This window comes from Prionailurus bengalensis, chromosome B4, assembly GCF_016509475.1.
Source record: "Prionailurus bengalensis isolate Pbe53 chromosome B4, Fcat_Pben_1.1_paternal_pri, whole genome shotgun sequence".
Lineage (NCBI taxonomy): Eukaryota > Metazoa > Chordata > Mammalia > Carnivora > Felidae > Prionailurus > Prionailurus bengalensis.
The window spans coordinates 134,491,807-134,513,912 of NC_057358.1; the positions used below are offsets into that span (position 1 = coordinate 134,491,807).

Consider the following 22,106-nt stretch of genomic DNA (forward strand, 5'->3'; position numbering starts at 1 on the left):
GTGATTGGCCCGCGGCCCTGGGAGGCGGCCAATGACTGCGCTCGGGTAGAGCCGCGAGGCCAATATGGCTTCCTGCACCTGGTGACGGTTGAAGAAACGGTGTTAGGTCTCATGGAGAAGACCCGGGGCGTCGAGGTGAGAGGGAGAGGATTTCTCGCGACCGGGAAAGGGAACCCCGAGAGCCTCGCACGGGCGACCGTTCTTTAGGCCTTTTAGCGACGCCTGGAGGGTGGAGAGTGGAAGGATGGATAAACTGAGGTAGTTAGGCTGAGCAGGGCCAGAGGCGATTGGCGTGGCCTTTGGCCCCCACACTGCTGGGGCCCACGTCCGGCGAGTGGTTGAGGGCGGAACTGCCTCCCCGGCCTGGGGGAAGAGGGAACTGAGTTCAGGATCTCCAAGCTCCTGAATATTCTTCGTCCTCCCTCTCTCGGGGTCGTCTCTTTAGGGATTAGGAGGCCCGTCATCTCCTGTGGGGACGTGAAGGGCTTGAAAGTTTAATAAAAACTCCGCGCCTGCAGCGTTCACGTGCATGATCTCCTAGTGTACTCACAACAATCCTGTGTTACTGTTTCGTTGTTAGGGTTAAAGTAGCCGAGGCTTAGAGACAGGTGGTGACTCCCCAGGAAGACCACACAGCTGGCAAGTGAAGGACATGGGCACTCAGTCCGTCTGTCCGGCTCCGAAACTTGCCCCGCTCTCCTCCAACCTGTAACCCACGCTCCCTGGAATCCTTTGGCTTCTGGTCACCTCCTATTTAAATGCGGCCTCTTTTCTAGTACGTTGGCGTGTGTAGTTGTAAACCCAGAACGGAATAGCCCAAAACTTCTATAAGGGTGAAGGAGAATAAGAATAATAGCTCGCTTTTGTAGAGCTGTCACTACCAGCTGGAAACAGAACTAGGCTTTGCATACGTCAGTCTTCACACCAGCCCTCTAAAGAAGGCGTATTGTCGCCGTTGCCCTGATGAAGAAACCGAGAGCAGCGAGGTTCAATATCTTGCACACAGTCAACAGAGACGGGTAGAGACGGGATCCAAACCCAGGCAGATCTGGTTTTTGAAGGCCCGTGCTTTTAGCCAGTAATGATTGCCAACGTGTATTGACCACTTGCTACTTGTAAGCCGTTTGGAGTGCTGTACTTGTCTTCCCCCTATTTCTCCCGCAAAGCTTCTGAAAGAGGTGGTGTTACCCTCATTTACAGGTGTGGGAACTGATGCACTGAGGGATTGACTTGCTGCAGATCATACAGGTAGTAGTCAGCAGTAGAGACCGTATTTGAGCCCTACGACCTCTTCCACTACATGCCAGTCAGGTTGATATGCAGGATCTCCTTTCCATTTCGCATCCTGTCCGCCAACTACGTTTCTTATTTCATAGATGAGAAAGTTGAGGCCCACAGAGGTTAAATGACTTGCCCAAGGACCCACAGCTAGTGAGGATCGGAGTCCAGAGCTATGGTACATACCACTGTGCTAAGACTAGCGTGTCATCTGCTTCCCAATTCCTCCTCAAGGCAGTCTGCACCCCAGATGAACTTTTCTATGGCTGAAATGGTTTCTGAGTTGAGATTATTTTGGTGTACATATGCTGAAGGGGGAAGAATGATTTTCCAATATACGTCTTCCCCAGGAAGTCTCTACGAGATAATGTGGAGTATTTTCACATCATTGTGTTCTATTTGAATCATGTTAAAAGGTCATCATTTATGAATCCACAGGAGGAGCTTGGTAAATTCCTAATTCGGACTTTCTGTCTCGTTAAGCTGTTCTGATGAGTTGCGGTTAAGAATTGTACAAACAAGAGTAAGGAGCCTGGTGTTTGCTAAAGGGGTATTTGATTCTGCCTGCCACTTGGCTCAGAGGTGGAACTTGGCTCAGAACTGGAAAAGGGAGCTGAGAGCCCACCTGCAGCCTCCCTCTGCATACACTAAGTCAGACCTGATTTCTCCTGCCTGGTTTGTATCTTTCATTAGGAAGCTCCATCTTCAGAACCTATGGAGGAGGAAGAGGAAGAGGAGGACGATTTGGAGCTCTTTGGTGGCTATGACAGTTTCCGGAGCTATAACAGCAGTGCGGGCAGCGAGAGCAGCTCCTATCTGGAGGAGTCAAGTGAAGCAGAAAATGAGGATCGGGAAGCAGGGGAGCTGCCCACCTCTCCCCTGCATTTGCTCAGCCCTGGGACTCCCCGCTCCTTGGATGGCAGTGGTTCTGAGCCAGGTGCTTTGAGAGTGTCCCCTGAAGATGGGGAGGTTTCGGGAGGCTATGGAGGAAGGGGCGGGGGGGGGGGGGGGAACATAGGCCATGTGGGCAGAGCCATCCAGGTGTAAGGAGCCGTTTGCTCTGATGTCCAAGGGCCTGTGACAGAGACACAAGTACCCCAAGTAGCCCCAAAGGGTATTTCCTCTGCTGCAGTCTGATTTCAAATTGCAATTTCCTTTGTTCTTTCCTACAACTATATTTATTTGGAACATATTAGATGCCAGTCATTAATATGGTGCTTTTACATTTGGGTGAGTAGCTGGTTGATTTTTAAACCTGGATGTTGAGAAGAACACCTAAAATGTTCTGATTACTATCTGGGGAAGGTCAAGGAATAGCTTGTGGGTTGGATGTGAGGTGTGGGGGGAATACAGAATCCAGTGACCCCCGAGGGAGAGGATTACTGATGACAGTTCCCATGGATCATCTGGAAGCTAGTTACCTTCTGAGCTGTGATGCTCGGACAGATGCTGGACCCCTGTGTCAGGGCCTCCAGTGTGTGGACTGCCTGTGAAGACAGGCTAGATGTCTGTGAGGATAGTCCTGTCCCTTGGTGCCTGAAACTCTAATACTCTGCCACTTGACTCTTCTTTTCTACCAGTCTTCTCCCACCCCCACCCCTGCCTTTTTTTTTTATTTATTTATTTATTTATTTATTTATTTATTTATTTATTTATTTATTTATTTATTTATTTATTCCTTCCTTCCTTCCTTCCTTCCTTCCTTCCTTCCTTCCTTCCTTCCTTCCTTCCTTCCTTCCTTCCTTCTGTCTTCTTCCAGCCATTCTCTTAGAATCTTAGAACTTTGGAACTAGAAAGAACCATCAGAGACTGTGGAGTTCAGGTGTTCTCTAGCCTGGCTGTACATTAGGATCACCTGGGGAGGTTTTAACAGACTACAGATGCCTTTGTCCCACCACAGACCAGTTAATTAGAATCTCAGGCTGGGTATTTTTAAAGCTACTCAGGTGATTCTAATATGATGTCAGGCGTGAAACATTGATCTAGTTCAGTGTCTGTACAGATGAGAAGAAAAGATACCCACAGAAGTTAATGGCATTTTAGCTTCTCATTTTCTTCTTTACAAACTTTCCAATGCTCACCTGTTGCCCTGTGGATTTGCCTTAGCTCCACTGTTGACATATAACCGAGGGATGCCAGGCAGCTTACCTCAGGCAAAGCAGATTCAGTTGTATACAAACCTCGTCCTCCTGTTCCAGGCCTGTCAGTCTGAGTGGGGGCTTGGATTCACCTGGTTAATGTGCTGTTCGGGTTTTGAAGGGCCCATCATTTTGTTTGATCTGGGGTGACCGTATCAGGTGGGTCACGTGCTAAGTTCTCTTCCCAGCTGTCTGTGAGATGTGTGGTATCGTGGGTACAAGGGAAGCCTTCTTCTCCAAGACAAAGAGATTCTGCAGCGTTTCCTGTTCTAGGAGCTACTCCTCCAACTCCAAGAAAGCCAGTATCTTGGCCAGATTACAGGTAAGAGGCAGTTACTCGAAAGACATTTCCTGGGGCCCTGGGAGCTGAGACAGGAACACCCACCTGGCTGACGGCAGAGGGGCCAAGAGAGCTTTGGAAGGAGTTTGCTTGTGGCTGTCTGAGGTTGTCAATTTCCTGCTATTTATTATGCTCTCAAAATTTAGCCTGCAGGGGAATCAATTTGTAAATTACACACTAATAGAGGTGCCCTTCAATCCCCACCTTCCCCTGCCCCCAGGAGTCTAATGCCTTTAGTAAGTTTTAAAGAAAAGAAGAGCCTTGGGGGAGTCTGGTGCCCTTTGGTCTTTGCCTCATACTTTTTTTTTTTTTTTAAGTTTGTTTATTTTGAGAAAGCTAGGACATGAGCAGGGGAGGGGGAGAGAGAGGGACAGAGAGAATCCCAAGCAGGCCCTGTGCTATCAGCGCAGAACCTGACGCCCGGCTTAACCTCGTGAATGGTGAGATCCTGATGTGAGCCAAAATCAAGAGTCAGATGCTTAACCAGCTGAGCTACACAGGTGCCCCCCCGCCCCATACCTTTATAAATGCTCTGAAAGGAAATTAGGAGACAGGCATACATTTACCAGCCACGGTGGGTTTAGGAAGTTGATGCCTGGTCTCTGATTCCATGTCATAGGCAGCCACCTAGAAAGTCTTACTAATCTTTAGTTTATTATTGACATTCATAGAAGTTTTATAAATGGAAGGATTCTTAAAGAGATGTGTTGCCTCACCCACACATTAGTTGAGAAGTGTGCTGAGGTTCAGAGAGGAAGAGGGACTTACCTAAGGTGGTTCTGTTGGGGGAGCAGCAGAACTGGGACTGGAATGTGCTCTCAGGCGCCTAATGTTGTGTTGTGTCCTGGTAACTATGGCCACCGTCCATGACACCGGTTCTCACACCTTGCCTGCACGTTGGAATCACCTGGAGAGTGTTTAAAATATTAATGTTTGGTGCAACTTTTGATCTCGGGGTCATGAGTTCAAGCCCCACATTGGGTGTAGAGATTACTAAAAAAAAAAAAAATAAACAAGCTTTAAAAGAAGTAGTAACAAAATATTGATGCTTGGTCTTACTCCCAAAGATTCTCATTTAATTGGGATGGAGTGTGGCCTGGACACATGGGCTTTATAATTATTATTATTATTGTTGTTGTTGTTGTTTTAAGTAATCTGCACCCAACATGGGGCTCTAATTCCTAACCCTGAGATAAGAGTCTCATGCGCTGCCTCTACCACCCTAGCCAGCCAGGTTCCCCCTGGACATAGGGGCTTTAAAGAGCCCCACCCAGGTAATTGTCATGTGCAGCAAAGTTTGAGACCCACTGCTCTGAAAGTCACAGTAGACCATGTCTCCTGCTTTGTGCTTCTGTATACTTTCTCTCTCACTTTTGTGCATAATCATTGTTGTTTCCCTCACTGTGTAGATTTTAGTTAGGGCATAGAAAAATTTCTCTCCTCAGTGACCTAATAAATAGTATTGTTAATAGCTACAATTCAGGGATACTTGCTAACTGAATCCAACCAACCAATGCTCTCTTAAAAATGAATTTTTAGGGGCGCCTGGGTGGCTCAGTCGGTTAAGCGTCCGACTTCGGCTCAGGTCACGATCTCACAGTCCGTGAGTTCGAGCCCCGCGTCGGGTTCTGGGCTGCTGGCTCAGAGCCTGGAGCCTGCTTCCGATTCTGTGTCTCCCTCTCTCTCTGCCCCTCACCCGTTCATGCTCTGTCTCTCTCTGTCTCAAAAATAAATAAACGTTAAAAAAAATAATAATAAAAAAATGAATTTTTAGGGGCGCCTGGGTGGCGCAGTCGGTTAAGCGTCCAACTTCAGCCAGGTCACGATCTTGCGGTCTGTGAGTTCGAGCCCCGCGTCGGGCTCTGGGCTGATGGCTCAGAGCCTGGAGCCTGTTTCTGATTCTGTGTCTCCCTCTCTCTCTGCCCCTCCCCCGTTCATGCTCTGTCTCTCTCTGTCCCAAAAATAAATAAACGTTGAAAAAAAAAATTAAAAAAAAAAAAAAGAATTTTTAAAGTTTCCTGTTTTATTTTTTTAAGATTTTTTCCCCCAGAGAAATCCCTACACCAAACATGGGGCTTGAACTCACAACTCCAAGATCAAGAGTTGCATGCTGTACTTACTGAGCCAGCCAGATGCCCCTTAAATTCCTATTTTATTTTATTTTTTATTATTTTTTTAAAAATTCCTATTTTATTATTATTTTTTAACGTTTATTTATTTTTGAAAGACAGAGACAGAGTGCGAGCGGGGTAGGGGCAGAGAAAAGGAGACCGAATCCGAGGCAGTCTCCACACTGCCAGCACAGAGCAGAAGTCAGACGTTTAACGGACTGAGCCACCCAGGTGCCCCTATTAATCTTTTTTTTAATGTTTATTTATTTTGAGCAAGCAGGGGGAGGGGCAGAGGGAGAGGGAGAGAGAATCCCAAGCAGGCTCCTAGCATGGGGCTCAGTCTCACAAACCGTGAGATCATGACCTGAGCTGAAATCAAGTGTCAGACACTTAACCGACTGAGCCACAAAGGTGCCCCTTAAATTCCTATTTTAAAGGCTCAAAAGGGGCGCCCAGGTGGCTCAGTCGGTTAAGTGTCCGACTTAAGTTCAGGTCATGATCTCGTGGTTCGTGAGTTCAAGCCCTGCGTCGGGCCCTGTGCTGACAGCTCAGAGCCTGGAGCCTGATTTGGATTCTGTGTCTCCCTCTGTCTCTGCCCCACCCCTGCTTGCACTCTGTCTCTCTCTGTCTCTCAAAAATGAATAAACGTTAAAAAACATTTTTTTAAAGGCTCAAAAAATTTTAGTAACGTACTCAAAGAAGTTACAAATTGAAGAGCCAGGACTTTTCCCCAGGTCTGTGTAAACTCACATTTTTATTTCACTGATTTTTTAAAATAAATTCTCTGGGCCTTTCTGATCAGTGCTTAAGTTACAAGCTGTAGACTAGATTAGTGGCCTTTCACTCTTGGGGAGGCCCCGTGGAGCATCTGATGAAAGCCACAGACCTGCTCTAGAACATTCCCATATGTGTACAAAATGTTGCCTCCTAGACCTCTGTGAAGCCCACTGTCTGCCATAAATCTGTGGGAGCACCTGATGAAGGAGATGGCTGAGAGTTGAAGCCACTGGGAAAAGTCCCTGGAGGAAACAAAGGCTTAAAAGACAGAAAAGATACAAGTGTCCCTCCCTGCCCTGTAGCTCCAAGTGACCTATCCCTCCGCATTTGAACAATAGCTAAGCACTTACTGAATGCCAGGCATCAGACGGTAACTCACATCCTTGCAGCCCCCCTTTGAGCCAAGCATTGTTATTGTTATGCACTTGATTTACAAATGAAGGAACTGAAGAGGTTGAGGGACTGAATCCCAGGATTTTAAACCCAGACCTTCCAGATCCAGCGCTCCATTCTCAGCCATTAGGCTACCCACGTGTTCTCTTCCCTCCAGGGAAAACCACCTACCAAGAAAGCCAAAGTCCTCCACAAGGCGGCCTGGTCTGCCAAAATTGGAGCCTTCCTCCACTCCCAAGGGACAGGACAGCTGGCAGATGGGACGCCAACTGGGCAAGATGGTAAGACAGCAGAACACTGGTGCTCAGAAGCTGCCAAGGGGTTGGGAATGGGGTGCCAGGCCTGGGCTGGCCCTGCCTAGGAGCCGGGAATGGGAAAAAAGGACAGCTACAGAGTGTCCTGCCCCAGGCTCACTGTGGACTGCCATCTTCCCTATTTGGTAGGGATTGTGCAAATTACCCCAGAAAATCCCTTTAGTCACTTCTGAAGTACTAGGACCCCTACTCTTGATAGTTCAGAAACCCAGAATTTGCTGCTTTTCTTTTGTATCGCTCCTAGCCCTGTGGCTTCTGTGTCCCATGGGCAGTGGAGACCCCTGTCTGGTTTGGAGAGGGGTGGCGGGATAAAGAAAGTAACCTTCTGAGTGTGCGCAGCAGTTTCTAAGCGTGCAGGCAATAAGCAACTCTGCTCTAGGTGGTCTGTTTTTGGCTGTAGCTGAGCTCTAGACACACAAGGGTTGGAGGGGCCTACGTGTGTGCCCCTCCCATCCATTCCAATCAGCTGTGACCAATGAGAGGTTGAGGGAGGTCTAAAGAATTTAAGCCCAAAGGCCTTTGAATTTCCTTGTCTTTTCCGGGGAAGAAAGATCAGACATTTCCCCCTGAATGCTTCCTTCCTCTACTCCCGAGAGTCTGTCACCCTTTGGATAAGGTCCAGGCCTGTTCTGATGGCCACCAGTGGGGCAGGTATGGGGCTGCCTGCGTGGGGAAGGACCTGCTTCTATGGCTCCTGGGCGTCAGGTTCCAACTCTTCTCTTTCTGCTCTGCAGCGCTGGTCTTGGGTTTCGACTGGGGGAAGTTCCTGAAGGATCACAGTTACAAAGCTGCTCCTGTCAGCTGTTTTAAGCACGTGAGTGTCCTGGAGATGGGGGGCAGGGGAGCAAGCCGGGAACTCGGGTGCTCGCCACCTGTCTCACCCGCCAGCCTCATAAGCGTTCCAAGCTGGGCACTGGCACCAGAGAGCGAACGGTGATGAGGTCTGGGTGGGCGCAGTCCAACTTTGCCACTTGCTCCGGTTTCCCTTTCTGTCCACCTTTTTTTCAGAGTCCTCCCACAAACCCTCACTGAGGCCTTCTAGCACTGCGCTTCCTCTCTGAGGTCCTCACTCTGCTTGTTTACGTACTGGAGCTTCGTGCTAGAAATCCTTTCCTTCTTTTTTCCCCTGTGTTCGTGTTTTCCCATTGAAAGCTTGGTGCTTCTGGACTGCCCTGAGCCCCCGGGTTCCTGGGAGGCAGATGTGGATACCTCCTGGAGCCCATTTCAGCACAGAGAAGCCCCAGAAGAGTGAGGCCAGGAGGAGGGGTGGGGTGCTAGGCCTGGAGTGGAAGCGCAGGCAGCACGTGCAGCCTGTGGTAGCCTGCGGGCCAGGGAGCCACCTAGAGCCACGCTCTCCTTTGGCCTTTCAAGCCAGTTTGCTAACACCCAGGAAGTCACGGAGGAGGCCTCTTGACTCGTGGAGTCGTCTGACCAGAGTCACATCCTAGCAGCTCCTGGACTCCCGGTGGAGTGCCGTGGACATGGGACAGTGGGAAAGTCTCACTCTAGTTTCACTCTAGTCCCATGCTAGTCTCACTCTAGTCCAAGGCTCACACCTTCCTTAGTAGGAAGCTCTTTTGCCCTGAGTTTTCACTGCAGGGGAATTCTGTCACAATTGCACTCAACACACCGGATTTGATAAGCTCTGCCAGGCCGGCCCCTTTGCGCCTGGGTAGCATAATGGTTTCTAGATTCTGTGACAGACCCATTCTCTGGCCAGAGAGGTAGAATGGGATACCCCGAATAGCTTAAGCCAGGGCTGAGAATGAAAAAACGGTGAATTTCTCCAAAGGAGAATCAAGATGCTCTTGGTTCAAAGTGAGGTTTAGATACCGGAAAAGCCAGCAAAAATGGTCCGCTGCTGATGGAGAGCATCTGAAGAGGAGAAGACGGGTTGGAGAGGTAGAAAAAGAATGTGCCAGAAATAATGTGTGAGTAGACCACTGTGAGAGCCGGCGTGGTGATAGCTGAGACACTACTGGCCAGGCTTGAGTGAGGATTGAAAGAGGTGGTATTTGTGCCAAGGACAGTGCCTCGCTGTCACTGCGATGTGGCGAGCGCTAGGAGGTGTCATCACTGACACAAACTGTCACAGATGTGCTATGCCCAAGATGATACAGTGAGGAGGCGGTCCTGTAAAGATCAGTACTTGGGGATGACTCTGGATGTGTGACCACTGCACCGGCCCTCCCCTCCCATCGCCCCCACCCCATGCCCTGAATCAGCTCTTTGAGGACAGTGGACTCATTTTGCTTATCTCTTCATCCCTAGTCCCATGCCTGGCTTGGAGTGACAGTGAGTGATGTGAGAAGTTGAGGGGCAGAGAAGGCCACAATGACTCATGAGGCCAGCCACTCTTCCCTGTCTGCTCAGGCAGCTCACTGTCCCCCCCCCCCCAAATGCTCTTGTGCCCACACAGGTCCCACTGTATGACCAGTGGGAGGACGTGATGAAGGGGATGAAGGTGGAGGTGCTCAATAGCGACGCTGTGCTCCCCAGCCGGGTGTACTGGATTGCCTCTGTCATTCAAGCCGCAGGTGGGTATTCCTCTGGCCAAGGCAGGGTCTGAGTTTGAAGACTGACATCCCCATACGGCGGGGGGGGCAGTGTTGCAAGCAGAGGTTGGCTGCATCAAACCCAAAGCCCACCCACTGGAGTTTCTGCCTCCCTTCTTGGCTTCCAGGAGGCCACAAAGCATGGCAAGTTTAGAAACTCCCCCTTTTAAGTTTTTTCCCAGGAAGAATCAGGCTATAAAAAATTAACTCTCATGCGGTGCCATACTGCTTTCCCAGGACATGACATGGGTTTGTTTTGGCTGTGACCGTTGTGGACAACAGGGACCCCACTTGCCTGGAAGGAGTTCTTGGAATAGGAGTCAGTTTAGGCTGGAAAAGAGGGAAGGCCTGAGAATATACCTTTCCCCATCCCACCCATCCTCATTGGTGCCCTTTCCTTCTTTCAGGGTACCGGGTACTGCTCCGGTATGAGGGCTTTGAGAATGACGCCAGCCATGACTTCTGGTGCAACCTGGGAACAGTGGATGTCCACCCCATTGGCTGGTGTGCCATCAACAGCAAGATCCTGGTGCCCCCGCGGAGTGAGTTGATGAGAACATTCCCTGTCCTGGTTCCTGCAGAGCCCATGGTAGAAGGGGGCACTTTTGTCTTAGGTTAGACCAGAGCAGAACTCACTTGCCAGCCTGCTTCCTGTCCTCCCCAGTTCCAGAGGCCCTGGGGCAGACAGGTGGTACAGCGGGTTTTAAACATGTGATTGCTGGCCTGAAGAGGCAGAAATCAGTTGCTCTGGCACCCCCTGTTGGCGGGAGTGTTGCCAGGCTTTGTAACGAGGATTCTGCTGTGTCTCCACAGCCATCCATGCCAAGTTCACCGACTGGAAGGGGTACCTCATGAAACGGTTGGTGGGCTCCAGGACGCTTCCTGTGGATTTCCATATCAAGGTCTGGCAGTGAGCCCTTGGGGTCTCCTAACTGATCTCCTTCCTGCCCCTCTCCCATTTTCTCTGTCCATGCTACTCACTGGAGTATTTTCCCTAAGACTCCCTTGCTTGACAGTTTTTAGCAGCTTCATGTTTCTTTTGTTGTTGTTGTTTTAATTTTTTCAATGTTTATTTACTTTTGGGAGAGAGAGACAGAGTGTGAGCTGGGGAGGGGCAAAGAGAGACACACAGAATCTGAAGCAGGCTCCAGGCTCTGAGCTGTCAGCATAGAATCCGACGTGGGGCTTGAATCCATGAACCATGAGATCGTGACCTAAGCCAAAGTCGGACACTTTGACTGAGCCACCCAAGCGCCCCACCAGCTTCCCGTTTCTCAAGGAAGGATGTTGGTTGCTCTCTCCCTTCCCAGTTTAGTGTCAGCCTCCTCACCAATCCCGATTGTGATCCAGCCACGTCAGTCATGTTGCTTTATCTCTTGTTTGCTCCTCCAGATCCTTACCTTTGCTCATAGCATTTTCAAAGAGCATTCGTTGCATAGATTTTAAGTACATGGATACAAGGAACTGTGGGAATACAGACCCTGTATTTAGGACTCTCCAGTCTGGCAGAGGAAAAAAGTCAAGCACAGAAATAATTATATGTGTGTGTGTGTGTGTGTGTGTGTGTGTGTGTATACATATATATATATTTCTATTTATATATATACATTTTTTAAGTTTAAGTCATCTCTACACCCAACGTGAGGCTCGAACTCACAACCCTGAGATCAGAAGTCGCATGCTCTGTCGACTGACCCAGCCAGGCACCTCTAAGCACAGAAATAATTATAAATAGCCTTGATTATGAACCGGAGGTGTGCCTCCAAATCATTGCTGTGGCTTTTGATTTTAATTTTTAAAAATTTAGTTCTTTAACTTAAAAAATCACACACATGGTAAAAATTCAAAGGGAGTACAGGATTCATGGTGGAGACTTAGTGTCTCCCACCTCTGTATGCCAGACCTCCTGTTGTGGGGCTCGCTCGCATAGGGGCTTGGGCTGCCTCTGAGGCTCCTGGTCGGTGCTCACAGGTGCATTTCCCACCTTGCCGTGGTAAGCTTCACAGCAGTGAGCAGGGGGACGCAGAGCAAGTGCTGCTGTGACACATGGCTGAACTGGCCTTGTATCAAGGAAGTCTTCATGGAGAAAAGGCATTTGAATTCTACCCTGATGGGTAGGGTGTGGGTGGTATGGAAGCCAACAGCTGAAAATAGGGAAGGAATAGAAGTTGGGCCCATCTCATCCAAGGTACCGGACGCCTGGTGAAGAGGTTGCCACCGCCTGGCTGGTGGAGAGTGGGCCTTTGGTAAGGAACGGTTCCAGTAGCTCAAGGAAGCATTTGCTGGCTTTTTTCCTAAAGTAGAAATGAATTTTCCTTTATTTGATCTTGTTGGGTACCATCCATTTACTCTTTATTTCTCTGTATTTTGCTAATTTATCTTTTCATACCCCCTTTCCAAAACCATAAGCTTTGTCTCCTCTGCTTCTCAGAATGCCTTGCATGGGTGATGGGTTCGGCATTTGAAATTCACTCAGCTGGCCTTTGTCTGAAGGCAAGGCAGATGATCGTGGGTGGTGCGGGCCACTAGTGTCATCAAGGTGGCCTGTTCTCTGCTCAAACTAAAATGAGCTTGATTTCTCAGTGGCAGAGCATGGTTCCATGTGAACTGGTCAGCAAGCACATAGTGACTAGGTGTCACATACCCAATCCTGCAGTGGATACAGAAGCAGCTGCCTCTGAGGTTTGGCAGCAAGGAGGATAAAGGGGGTGGGTTTGTAAACGAATCCCTGATCCACATCCAGTCCAGTTCCGTGGATGCCCGCAATATGATAAGGGCCGGAGTACAATGTTTTGAATGAAATGCTGAGTACAGTGTCTTGAATGAAAGACCCACCAGCCAAGGCCAAGGGTGTGTACATGTGTTTGTCAGGCGAGAAAAAAACATTAACTGAGCACTAACTCTGTGCCTAGTTGTGTGCGTGGAGCCGAGGAGGTAGAAATGAATCCTACCAAACCCGACTTCTGCCCCTCCTGGGCTCAAGTTCTGGGTGTCACTAACCAAAAGGGGCACCGAGGTGGTATTGGGCTGTGGGCTGCGCTGGGTGGGTGCAAAAGAAAGGAATGACGGGAAGGGCTAGGAGGGGGAGGTAACCCAGGGGACCCCAACCCAGGCCTCACCTGAGTCTCCTAAATGAGCCAGTCAGGCAGTCCGTCTGGGGGTGTTCCAGGCCTTGAGGGTCTGTGGTGTAGGACTCTGTCCGCTTTTCCTGGTGGCTGCTTTGTGATCACTGAGGTGCTCCCCCTCCTGGTGGGCTTTGAAATCGCACTGCTCAGCCCGCACCAGGGCTAGGCTGGGTGGGGCTGGAAAAGCCCTATGGACCTCACTGGTCCCATTTCCCTGCCCCAGGCAGGCCAGCATCAAAGTCACAGTGAACCAAGAGAATCTCCTACCCCTTATCGTGGCCTGCCATCAGGGCACTAAGGACAGCTTGTGGGTATTTTGGTCCCCATCCCTTGCTGGGTCAGAGTAGGAAAGCCGTTCAGAACAGCAGCCCAGGGAGTTCAGAGCTATAATTTGACATTTGGAGACACAGTTATCTGGACACGAGTGTAGTATGTGCCATCTGCCCAGAGGTGGCAGGAAGTGGGAAAGAGCACAAGTCTGGACCCTAGGACAGTTGCAAGGCTCAGCTATGGCACCAATGGCTCTGGGTAAGTGCGGCTAAGTCACCTGAGCTCTCTGGGGTACCCGTTGCCTTAGTCTGAAACGGATCTCGTCATTGCCATCATATTGACTGACTGGCCTCTTGGTGCATATGTTGTAAGCTGTGTGCTGCTCCTCGGTATCATTCCGGGGAATTAGGGTTCCAATTGGCGTTCCCATCCCACAAGGGTTGAACTTGGTGGGAAGGGAAGGCTCATCTGCTCACTTCCTTGACTTAGTGTTGAGTGTGGTTTTCACACACCTTCCCTGATCTCTGGTTACTTTTAAGAGACACAACAGGAAGGTGGGGGCGGGGGGAGGGTCCCCAAGACCACAGCAGGCCTGTGTTCTGATGTTGCAGATGGTGGAGAGCATGAAGTACCCTTTTCGGCAAGGCATGCGGCTGGAGGTGGTGGACAAGGCCCAGGTGTCACGGACCCGCATGGCCGTTGTGGACACAGTAATTGGGGGTCGCCTTCGGCTCCTCTATGAGGATGGCGACAGCGATGACGACTTCTGGTGCCACATGTGGAGCCCCCTGATCCACCCAGTGGGTTGGTCACGGCGTGTTGGCCATGGCATCAAGCTTTCAGGTTAGCAGAGCCCCAGGCCAGCGGGACACGGGTTCTGCTGCCCCAGGTCCTAGGTAGGAGCATCTCTATACCCCACAACAATCCTCTGTGGTAGAGGTGAGCATTTCTATCATGTAGTTGGTGATAACAAGGTCCAGAGAGGTTGGGTGATTTGACCAAGGTCACTCAGCTTGTAAGTGGTATGATCGATCTGAACCCAGAGGCTGCAGACCCCATCCTCTCCATGTGATGTGGGAAGCATCTGGATCTGAAGGGTTCAGTAGTCCCTACAGAGAGCTCCTGATGTTTTCTGTCTTCCGGTCTGGGGGGATAGGCAGGTAGGGGGTGCTGAGATACAGGTTAGAGCATATGCAGGGCAATCTCCACATTTCTGCGGATAGTATGGAGGTGGCCCTGTTGGCAGCCTTCAACTCCCTTCTCTCCCTTGCTCCCAAAAGAGAGGCGCAGTGACATGGCCCACCATCCCACCTTCCGGAAAATCTACTGTGATGCTGTTCCTTACCTGTTCAAGAAGGTGAGGCATAGCCCTTGGAGCCTTTCGTCTTGTCTGTAGGTCCATTCCAGACCTTGGGACCCTGGGATGTTCCTTTCCTTCCCCCGTCTCCTTCCCAAGCCTATGGCAGGTGAGGCCTGCTCCCCCACCCTCCACCTGGGCCACCCAGAGATTCCCCAGCTGCCCCGTTCCTTTAAGGTTCGAGCTGTCTACACGGAAGGTGGTTGGTTTGAGGAAGGGATGAAACTGGAAGCCATTGACCCCCTGAATCTGGGCAACATCTGCGTGGCAACCATCTGCAAGGTGAGCCTGGGCCTGACCCTACAGCCTCTAGTGCGGTTTTCTGAAGCCTTTGAGGTGGCTCCGAGCTCTGCACACCTTCCCCACTCCGGCTGCTCCTGGAGTACCGGACTTTTGTGAGGAGAGGGCTCATCTGCTCCTTGCTCAACATCTGCTTTCGTGTCGGATCCGAGGCACAATGGACAGGTGCTTATTGAACACCTGGCCCGAGCCTGGTCCTGTGTCAGGTGTAGGCCCCGTGCCGTCAGCCTCCCTGGAGGCCTTTCCGCTGCCTCGTGTCCTCTCCTCTGAGGGCTGGAGCCACAGCCATGCTGACTTTGCTGCACACTGTACGTTATTGCTGCAACCTGAGGAGCAAATGGCCCCTGGGGGACATGCTGATTTGTCCATCCAGCCAGACTTCTCCAGGCTGGGCCTGTGTGCTCATCACTGAAAACACTGGCAAAAAGATGTAGTCCCTGCAGGAACAGCATTTGCTGTCCAGTGAGGAAGGTAAATAATGTCACACGTACGGGTTACAGGGGCGCTGAGTGCTCCAAAGCAGAAGCTCGGGGAAGGCCGAGATCTAGCTCTCCGCACACCGCTGATCTGCCGGCTCTCTAGCCACCTGCCCCTTGGATGGGGGTATAGCTCATGATACCGTGGTGTCTGCCTTCTCCCCACCCGCTAGGTTCTCCTGGACGGCTACCTCATGATCTGTGTGGACGGGGGACCTTCCACAGATGGCTCAGACTGGTTCTGTTACCATGCCTCCTCCCACGCTATCTTCCCAGCTACCTTCTGCCAAAAGAATGACATTGAGCTCACACCACCTAAAGGTAAGACCGGCCTTACAGTCAGAAAGGGTAGAGTGCGGCCACAGGCCCAGATTCCTGGCCAAGCCAGACCCTGGGGCTTGGAGTCTCAGAGTGGATTGGAAAGGTGTCTGAGCCACCCAAGGCCAACACTACCAGCCTTTACACTGGGCTGACCGGGCTCTATGACTAGTGTGTGGTTTGGTGAGCAGAGCTCCAACTGTTCCTTTGGGCAGTGAACAACCTGTACAACAGGACCATGGTCCTAGAGCAGGTACCAGTCCGGGGAGGAGAGAAGAAGGCTGCTGGGGAGACTCCAGACTGGGTCCTGATCCAGTTGCAGGTGCCCCTTTGGCATGTGCTCCTTTCTTGGATTCCCTCCTGCCTCCCCCCCTTTCCCTCCACGTTTATACTTTCTGCTTCTCCAGGCTACGAATCACACACTTTCAGCTGGGACACCTACTTGGAGAAGACCAAGTCAAAAGCAGCTCCATCGAGACTCTTTAACATGGTAAGGAAATTGAGGAAGCACGGGGTCTGGGTGGCCCTGCCTGCTCTCGGGGTGTTAATTCCAACCCCCTTCTCTTCCCTCGAGTCAGTACTCTGGAGACCAGCCACTTCCGGGGAGAAGTCCCAAACTCTGCCATAGGCATTCTACCTAACAGTCGAGCCGGTCCCTTTCCCGGAGGGACTGGTGCTTGGGAGCAGAGGGCAGCGGGATCACTGTCAAGGGACCCTTCCCCACAGGCGCTCCCAGCCCATTGCCTCTCCCCAGTTGTGCCCCACCGGGGCCGGGAGCTGGCCATGGTCACTGCTGCTTCCTCCCGTCCCTAGGACTGCCCCAACCACGGCTTCAAGGTGGGCATGAAGCTGGAGGCCGTGGACCTGATGGAACCCCGGCTCATCTGCGTGGCCACGGTGAAGCGGGTGGTGCATAGGCTCCTCAGCATCCACTTTGACGGCTGGGACAGCGAATACGACCAGTGGGTGGACTGTGAGTCTCCGGACATCTACCCCGTCGGCTGGTGTGAGCTCACCGGCTACCAGCTCCAGCCACCCGTGGCCGCAGGTCTGGGCTCTCGCGGCCCCAAGAGGCTCTTGACGTTGCTTTCCTTTTTCCTTCCTGCCAACCACTCCCGCTGCCCCGTGCCTACCTCATTCTTTGGCATGAGATCGAGAAGTCTCCTGGACCACTTCTAACTAGAGTGGCCCTCGTGTCCCCACCTCCCGCTCCTGACTTCTCTGTCTCCCTCTCCCTCTGGCCTGCAGAGCGCCTTCCTTGATCTTGCCCACTCTGTCATATGCTCGTGCCCTTGTGCACACAGGTAAACCTCCCAGGTCCCTCGGAGCAGCCCTGGTGACGAGGGTGGGAAGAAGGGACAGCTGCTCTCCAGTCCCTCCCCCATTCTCATTGCCCAACTTTGGCTTTCCTTCTTGGGGTGTCCCATGTGTAGGGGAGGCAAGTGAGGGGTGGGCAGGGGGTCTTGGGACGTGCCTATACCTTGTTCTCTTAGAACTCTCTTCTTACCTCTTACTCTCATCTTTTAACAGAGCCGACCACACCTCTGAAGGCCAAAGAGGCCACGAAGAAGAAAAAGAAACAGTTTGGGAAGAAAAGTAAGTGATGCACTGAAGCAGGCGGGGCTGGCGTGGGGCCTGGGACCAGCTGGGCCTGTGTCCCTGGACGTAGAGCAGGAGTCACCACTTAGGTAGCACTCTTCTCGATCCCTCCATCTCCTCTTCCTTGCCCTTTGGCCCCAACATACCTGTCAGCCTATGTCTTAAGGGACCCGAGGACACACAGGGAGTCTTCAGTCTCTGGCACTGGTCAGGATGGCGAGGAAAAAAGGCAAGAGATTGTAATTATAAGCGAGAAAGGGGGGAGGGATCCCCGTCTCTGCTGCCCTGTGGTCAGAGTCGCTGCAACCCCGTCGGCTGTTTGAAAGTGTGAGGTATGGAGGGGGTGGCGGTTTCTCCCCAAGCCTGCCATTCTTCCCTTGTGACACTCAGGGATGAGAGGGCAGCCACTGAACTTTGGTGTCCTCTCCTTAGGCGAGGCCCCACTCTTAACACTTGATCTTAGCCAAAAGGCCGAGAAGCGATACCCCCACTCTTAACAGATCCTGAGCCCTGTGTGGGCTCAGCTTGAGGGGACAGCAGGTGGGGCGGGGTAGGGAGGAGAGAAGGTAAAGCCATCCTTCAGAGCCGCTGGCGTGTGGCCGTGAGGTCATCTCCACGATGTGGCACCATACACAGAAGAGGTTGTCCAGAAATGAGGAGGAAACAGACGGGGTCCCTGTGTGGGATTAAGGTCGTATGAGGGTTTGGGTTTGATCACATGGGAAGACCCTGTACTGTTCACAGTAGTGGGGCTGCGAAAGTCACTTCACAGGTGAGGGAAGGAAAGACCGGAAGAGGGAAGGAAGCTCCGCAAGCAGGACGGGGTGGTGTTAACCCCCTACTGGAGAGAGCCTCTCTGAGCCTTGGGCACACAGCTCTGAGGGGCAGCGTCGGCGTTCAGGCCCTTGGTTCCCCCAGATTGGCTCTTCTGATGTCACCGCCCCTGCTCGCCGCTGGCTGAGACCCAGCCTTCAAGCCGCACGTGGATACCGCCTTGTGCTGGGTTTAATTCTGTTTTTATTCAAAGGGAAAAGAATACCACCGAGCAAGACCCGGCCCCTCAGACAGGGGTCCAAGAAGCCCCTGCTGGAGGACGACCTGCAGGCCGCCGAGAAGATCTCATCGGAGCCTGTTCCTGAAGAGAGTAAGAGCCTCCCGGGCGGGATCAAGGCAGGGCCGGCCTGCGCCAGTGCTCAGAGGCGGCCCTTCTCCTTCCCCACCTGGGCACAGAAGAGGAGAGTCAAGTGTGAAGGGACTTCTCTGGGCACCCAGCAGTCCTTGTTGGACCACTGGGCCTGGAGAGCTTCCCAAACACCCACCCCCGACTCTGAACGGAGCCGCACACCTCCAGCCGGGCCCTCTCCGTCTCTGCGGCCCGCCCCGCAGGGGCAAGGCGCCATTCCCGCCTCCCCGCCACTTCCTGAGGGCCCCCCTTCACAGGGAGCCAGAGCCTGAGCCCCCTGCCCTTCCGGAGTTTCACGCACACTCACTCTGTTCTCCCCGCCCTCCCCACCTCCCTTCCTCTTTAGTCATTGCTGTGCGTGTGAAGGAAGAGCATCTAGACATGGCCACACCTGACAAAGCCCCGAGTCCAGAGCTGCCTGTTCCCATCGAGAACATCAAACAGGAGACAGACGACTGAGCCTTCCCCACAGCCAGCCCGGGGCTTCTCTGTTGCTACCGCCCCTCACCCCACTTTAGTCGGGAGAATGAGCCTTTTTTGCATAAGTTCTGCCAGGTGCTGTGAAGGCCAGGCCCCCAAGGACCTCTGTCCTCCTCCCTGGCGAGGCCTGAGTGACTGGCACTGCCTGAGGCCTCCGCGTTGGTCTCTGAGTGTCTCCTCCAGCTAGAGTTCCCAAAGCTCTTTCTACAGCAACCTCCCTCCACACCCACCACACCCCTCGGCCGCCGGGGTCGGGGGCTGCCCCCCGTCACACTGCAAGACAAGTCCGTGAAGGGTGTGTGTGTCTGAGCAAGTCCTGTAATAAAGGCCTGGAGCAGCTCTGAGGGGGAGGCCGTTGCGGGCTGGTGGTGGGTGGCGTGGGTGCCTGAAAGCAGCCACGTGGAGCAGCCTCTCGCCTCTGGGGTTGGCACCCTGCCTCTCGCACCCTAGGGAGATCAGGGAGCCGTGCAGGCACCCAGCCCTGGCAGCTAAGAAGCAGTGACCGGGATACAGGTTTCGGTGACTTGTGGGATGACTTTGACCCTGTTTTTGCTGTTGACATGAGTACTGACCCCCATTTCTTAGAACAGTGTAGAGGTGGAGTCTGCTCCCCAGGGCAGGGTAGGCTAGCGGGGACCTGGGGAGGTGAGGACCACACAGGCCCCTGTGCCACTTGGGGAGCTGGAGGAGGGGGCTGCAGAGGCAGCAGGGCCGGAAGGGAGACGGCCGCCAGAGCTGTGCTTCACCTGCTCGGAGCCCAGCTCGGCTGGGACCTGCCCTTCTCCTGGTTGACAGGGAGAGAGTCGCGGGGCCTTGGTGAGGGGCAGTGGTCGCTCTGCTGGCTGAGGGGACCCTAAGGGAGCCCCTGGAGGAAGGGAGATGAGGGTAACGGGACACGCTTCCTGGCTCCCTGTCCTTTCCTGTCCATGCCCCTCTCTGATAGTACATTTTAGAAGTTCACCTAGTGTCTGCCCAAATTTTAGTTGCTTTCATTTTTCCCAGTTAACCTCCTTGGAAACTGTCCCCTCCCTCTGTCTCTCCAATAACTCTTCCCAAATGTAAGGTGGGGCAGCTGACCTTTATTTCCTGTCTTTGGGTGGAGAGGCGCTGCCAGGTGGGTTCCTGTGGGCGTCCAGCTGCCTCCTCTGAGCTGGTCAGGCTGCCACCGCCTGTGCTTGCTGGGTAGGGTGCTGGCTGTGCATTTGTTCAGGACCTGGGCTGTTTGGGCTTCCCCAGAGATGGGGTGACCCGCCTAAGCGAAGCTGATTTCCAGTCATTTCTTCCAGAGAGAATTTGATCCTGACTCCTTTGCTAAAGGCACTAGGAAAGCCCGCCCGCTGTAGAAACCAGGCCCAGAAAGTGGCCTGTCCCTGCAACCTGCATTCCCCAGAACGTGACTAGATTTGGAACCTGTGAAGATCAAGGACAGAGGGGCCATGCCCTCCCCTGCTATTACTTACACCCCAGACCTGGGCGGTGATGGGTCAGTGGCCTTAGACCCCCCCACCCCAGCGCCAGGAGGAAGACAGCCTGGGTATGCACTTTGGCTCTGCTGTGCACCCACGGAGGGCTTGCAGGGTCGTGTTCCCAGCTGAAGCTAGCTCATCGCCCCCAAAGCCCCTGCAGTTTGGAGGGCCAGCTCCGGGGCTTCTGGGGAAACTGGACCATATAGGATCATAACCTTTAGCTCCTTCCTGGATGAAGAAGTGATGCCTGCGCGTGCCCCAATAAGGATGGCAGGGGCGGAGGACAAGTCTGGCTGCCATTCCAGCCCTCAACTGGCCTCCCCGGACTTCCTGAAGTCGTTTGTCAGATTTCCGTTTCTTAGAGCAGAGTGTATTGTGATCGGGCACCTCCCAGTATCGATTACGAAGGCTGGCTTCACACAGGAGGACGATGAATAAATGCTGCCTGTCATCTTTTGAGTGGCCCATCTCCATAGCAACCACATGCTGGATGATCCTTCTTTACATTTCTGCCATTCCTCTCCTGCAAAACCCTGAGTTCCCCAGAGGCTGGGCCTGTGCCTTGTCTGCCCCAGTGGCCTGGTCCTAAGTTACCCCAGTGAGTGTGAGCGCGTGACACGAAAATACGAAACTTGTGTTGCTGGGGCCTAAAGATCTGTCTCTTCCATCCTGGGTGGAGGTGTCTGTTGGCTTCGGAGATGCTTACACTCCAGACACGGGACCAGCTTTGCACCTCAGTTGCCCTAGGAGGGAACTGGTCTGGAGTCCTGGGGGCAGGGGGGCTGCCGGCTGGGAGATCCTCCTGAAGCACCCCTTCCCCGCCTCGTGCCACTGCTGCCTGATCTGCAGTGGCTCCCTGGTGCGGACTGGACCGGGTGCAAACGCACACACCCCCGTCACCCAGTCTGGACACTTGGCTCTACTCGAGGGATGGGGGCAGCAAGGGAACTGCCATTCGTAACAGCCTCAGGTGCTAAGTCAGACACGTTTACACAGTTTAGTTCGTCTTCACAGGGGCCCTGAGGTGCGTGTCAACTCCATTTTACGGATGAGGAGAAGGCTTATCATACTAACTTCGTTTCTTAAATTCACAACAGTAAAATGACAGCAGTGGGATTAAATCCAGGGTGGTCTGCTGTGTTACAACTGGTATTCATTCATTCACTCGTTCATTCATTCTCCTTTCTGAAGCATCTTCCACATGCCAGACATCACGCTAGAGTTTGGGGCCTCCAAAGAGACCAAGGCGTGCGTGGTCCAGCCATGGCCATCAGCAAGGTGAACACGCCCAGCCCAGAAGAGGGCTCAGGGCCCTGTGTGACCCTTGAGGTCAGGGCCCTTCTCTTCCCACTCCACCCCCCCCCCTTTTGTTAAGTAGTCTCCACACCCAACATAGAAACAAGATAACGAATCCCAAGCTCTACCACCTGAGCCGGCCAAGCACCCCTGGGCCCCTTATCTTTCAATTCCTTTGTATTCCTGGGAGGAAACCGCCAAAATAAAAATGAAAGACCTATGTAACGCCAGGGCTAGCGTTCAGGCGATTATCTCCATGTCCGAGGGGTTGGAGGAAGGGGACAGCCTCAGACATACCGATTCCTGCTGCAGCCCGGATGCGGGGACAGG

General features: G+C 52.7%; 2 protein-coding genes across 3 annotated transcripts in view; one reads left to right on the top strand and one right to left on the bottom strand.

The window, feature by feature from the left end:
• Positions 1-20,939, top strand: L3MBTL2 (L3MBTL histone methyl-lysine binding protein 2). 2 transcript variants are annotated; one of them, XM_043562708.1, is made up of 17 exons: positions 1-135; positions 1,972-2,215; positions 3,605-3,738; positions 7,195-7,318; positions 8,086-8,165; positions 9,771-9,888; positions 10,314-10,448; positions 10,720-10,808; positions 13,913-14,144; positions 14,582-14,658; positions 14,836-14,940; positions 15,608-15,755; positions 16,160-16,242; positions 16,566-16,800; positions 17,283-17,348; positions 18,379-18,495; positions 18,881-20,939. In XM_043562708.1, the coding sequence occupies exons 1-17, from the start codon at positions 112-114 to the stop codon at positions 18,991-18,993; spliced, it is 2,124 nt and encodes a 707-aa protein (XP_043418643.1). In that variant the 5' UTR covers positions 1-111; the 3' UTR covers positions 18,994-20,939. The 2 variants fall into 2 exon arrangements, with proteins under 2 accessions (XP_043418643.1, XP_043418644.1); XM_043562709.1 differs by having other exon boundaries at positions 20,301-20,939.
• Positions 18,352-22,106, bottom strand: part of CHADL (chondroadherin like) — a 12,239-nt gene continuing 8,484 nt past the window's right edge. Inside the window, exon 6 of the mRNA XM_043562707.1 lies at positions 18,352-18,571. Within this exon, the coding sequence (XP_043418642.1) occupies positions 18,545-18,571 (27 nt within the window). The 3' untranslated portion in view covers positions 18,352-18,544. The remainder of the gene's footprint in view (positions 18,572-22,106) is intronic.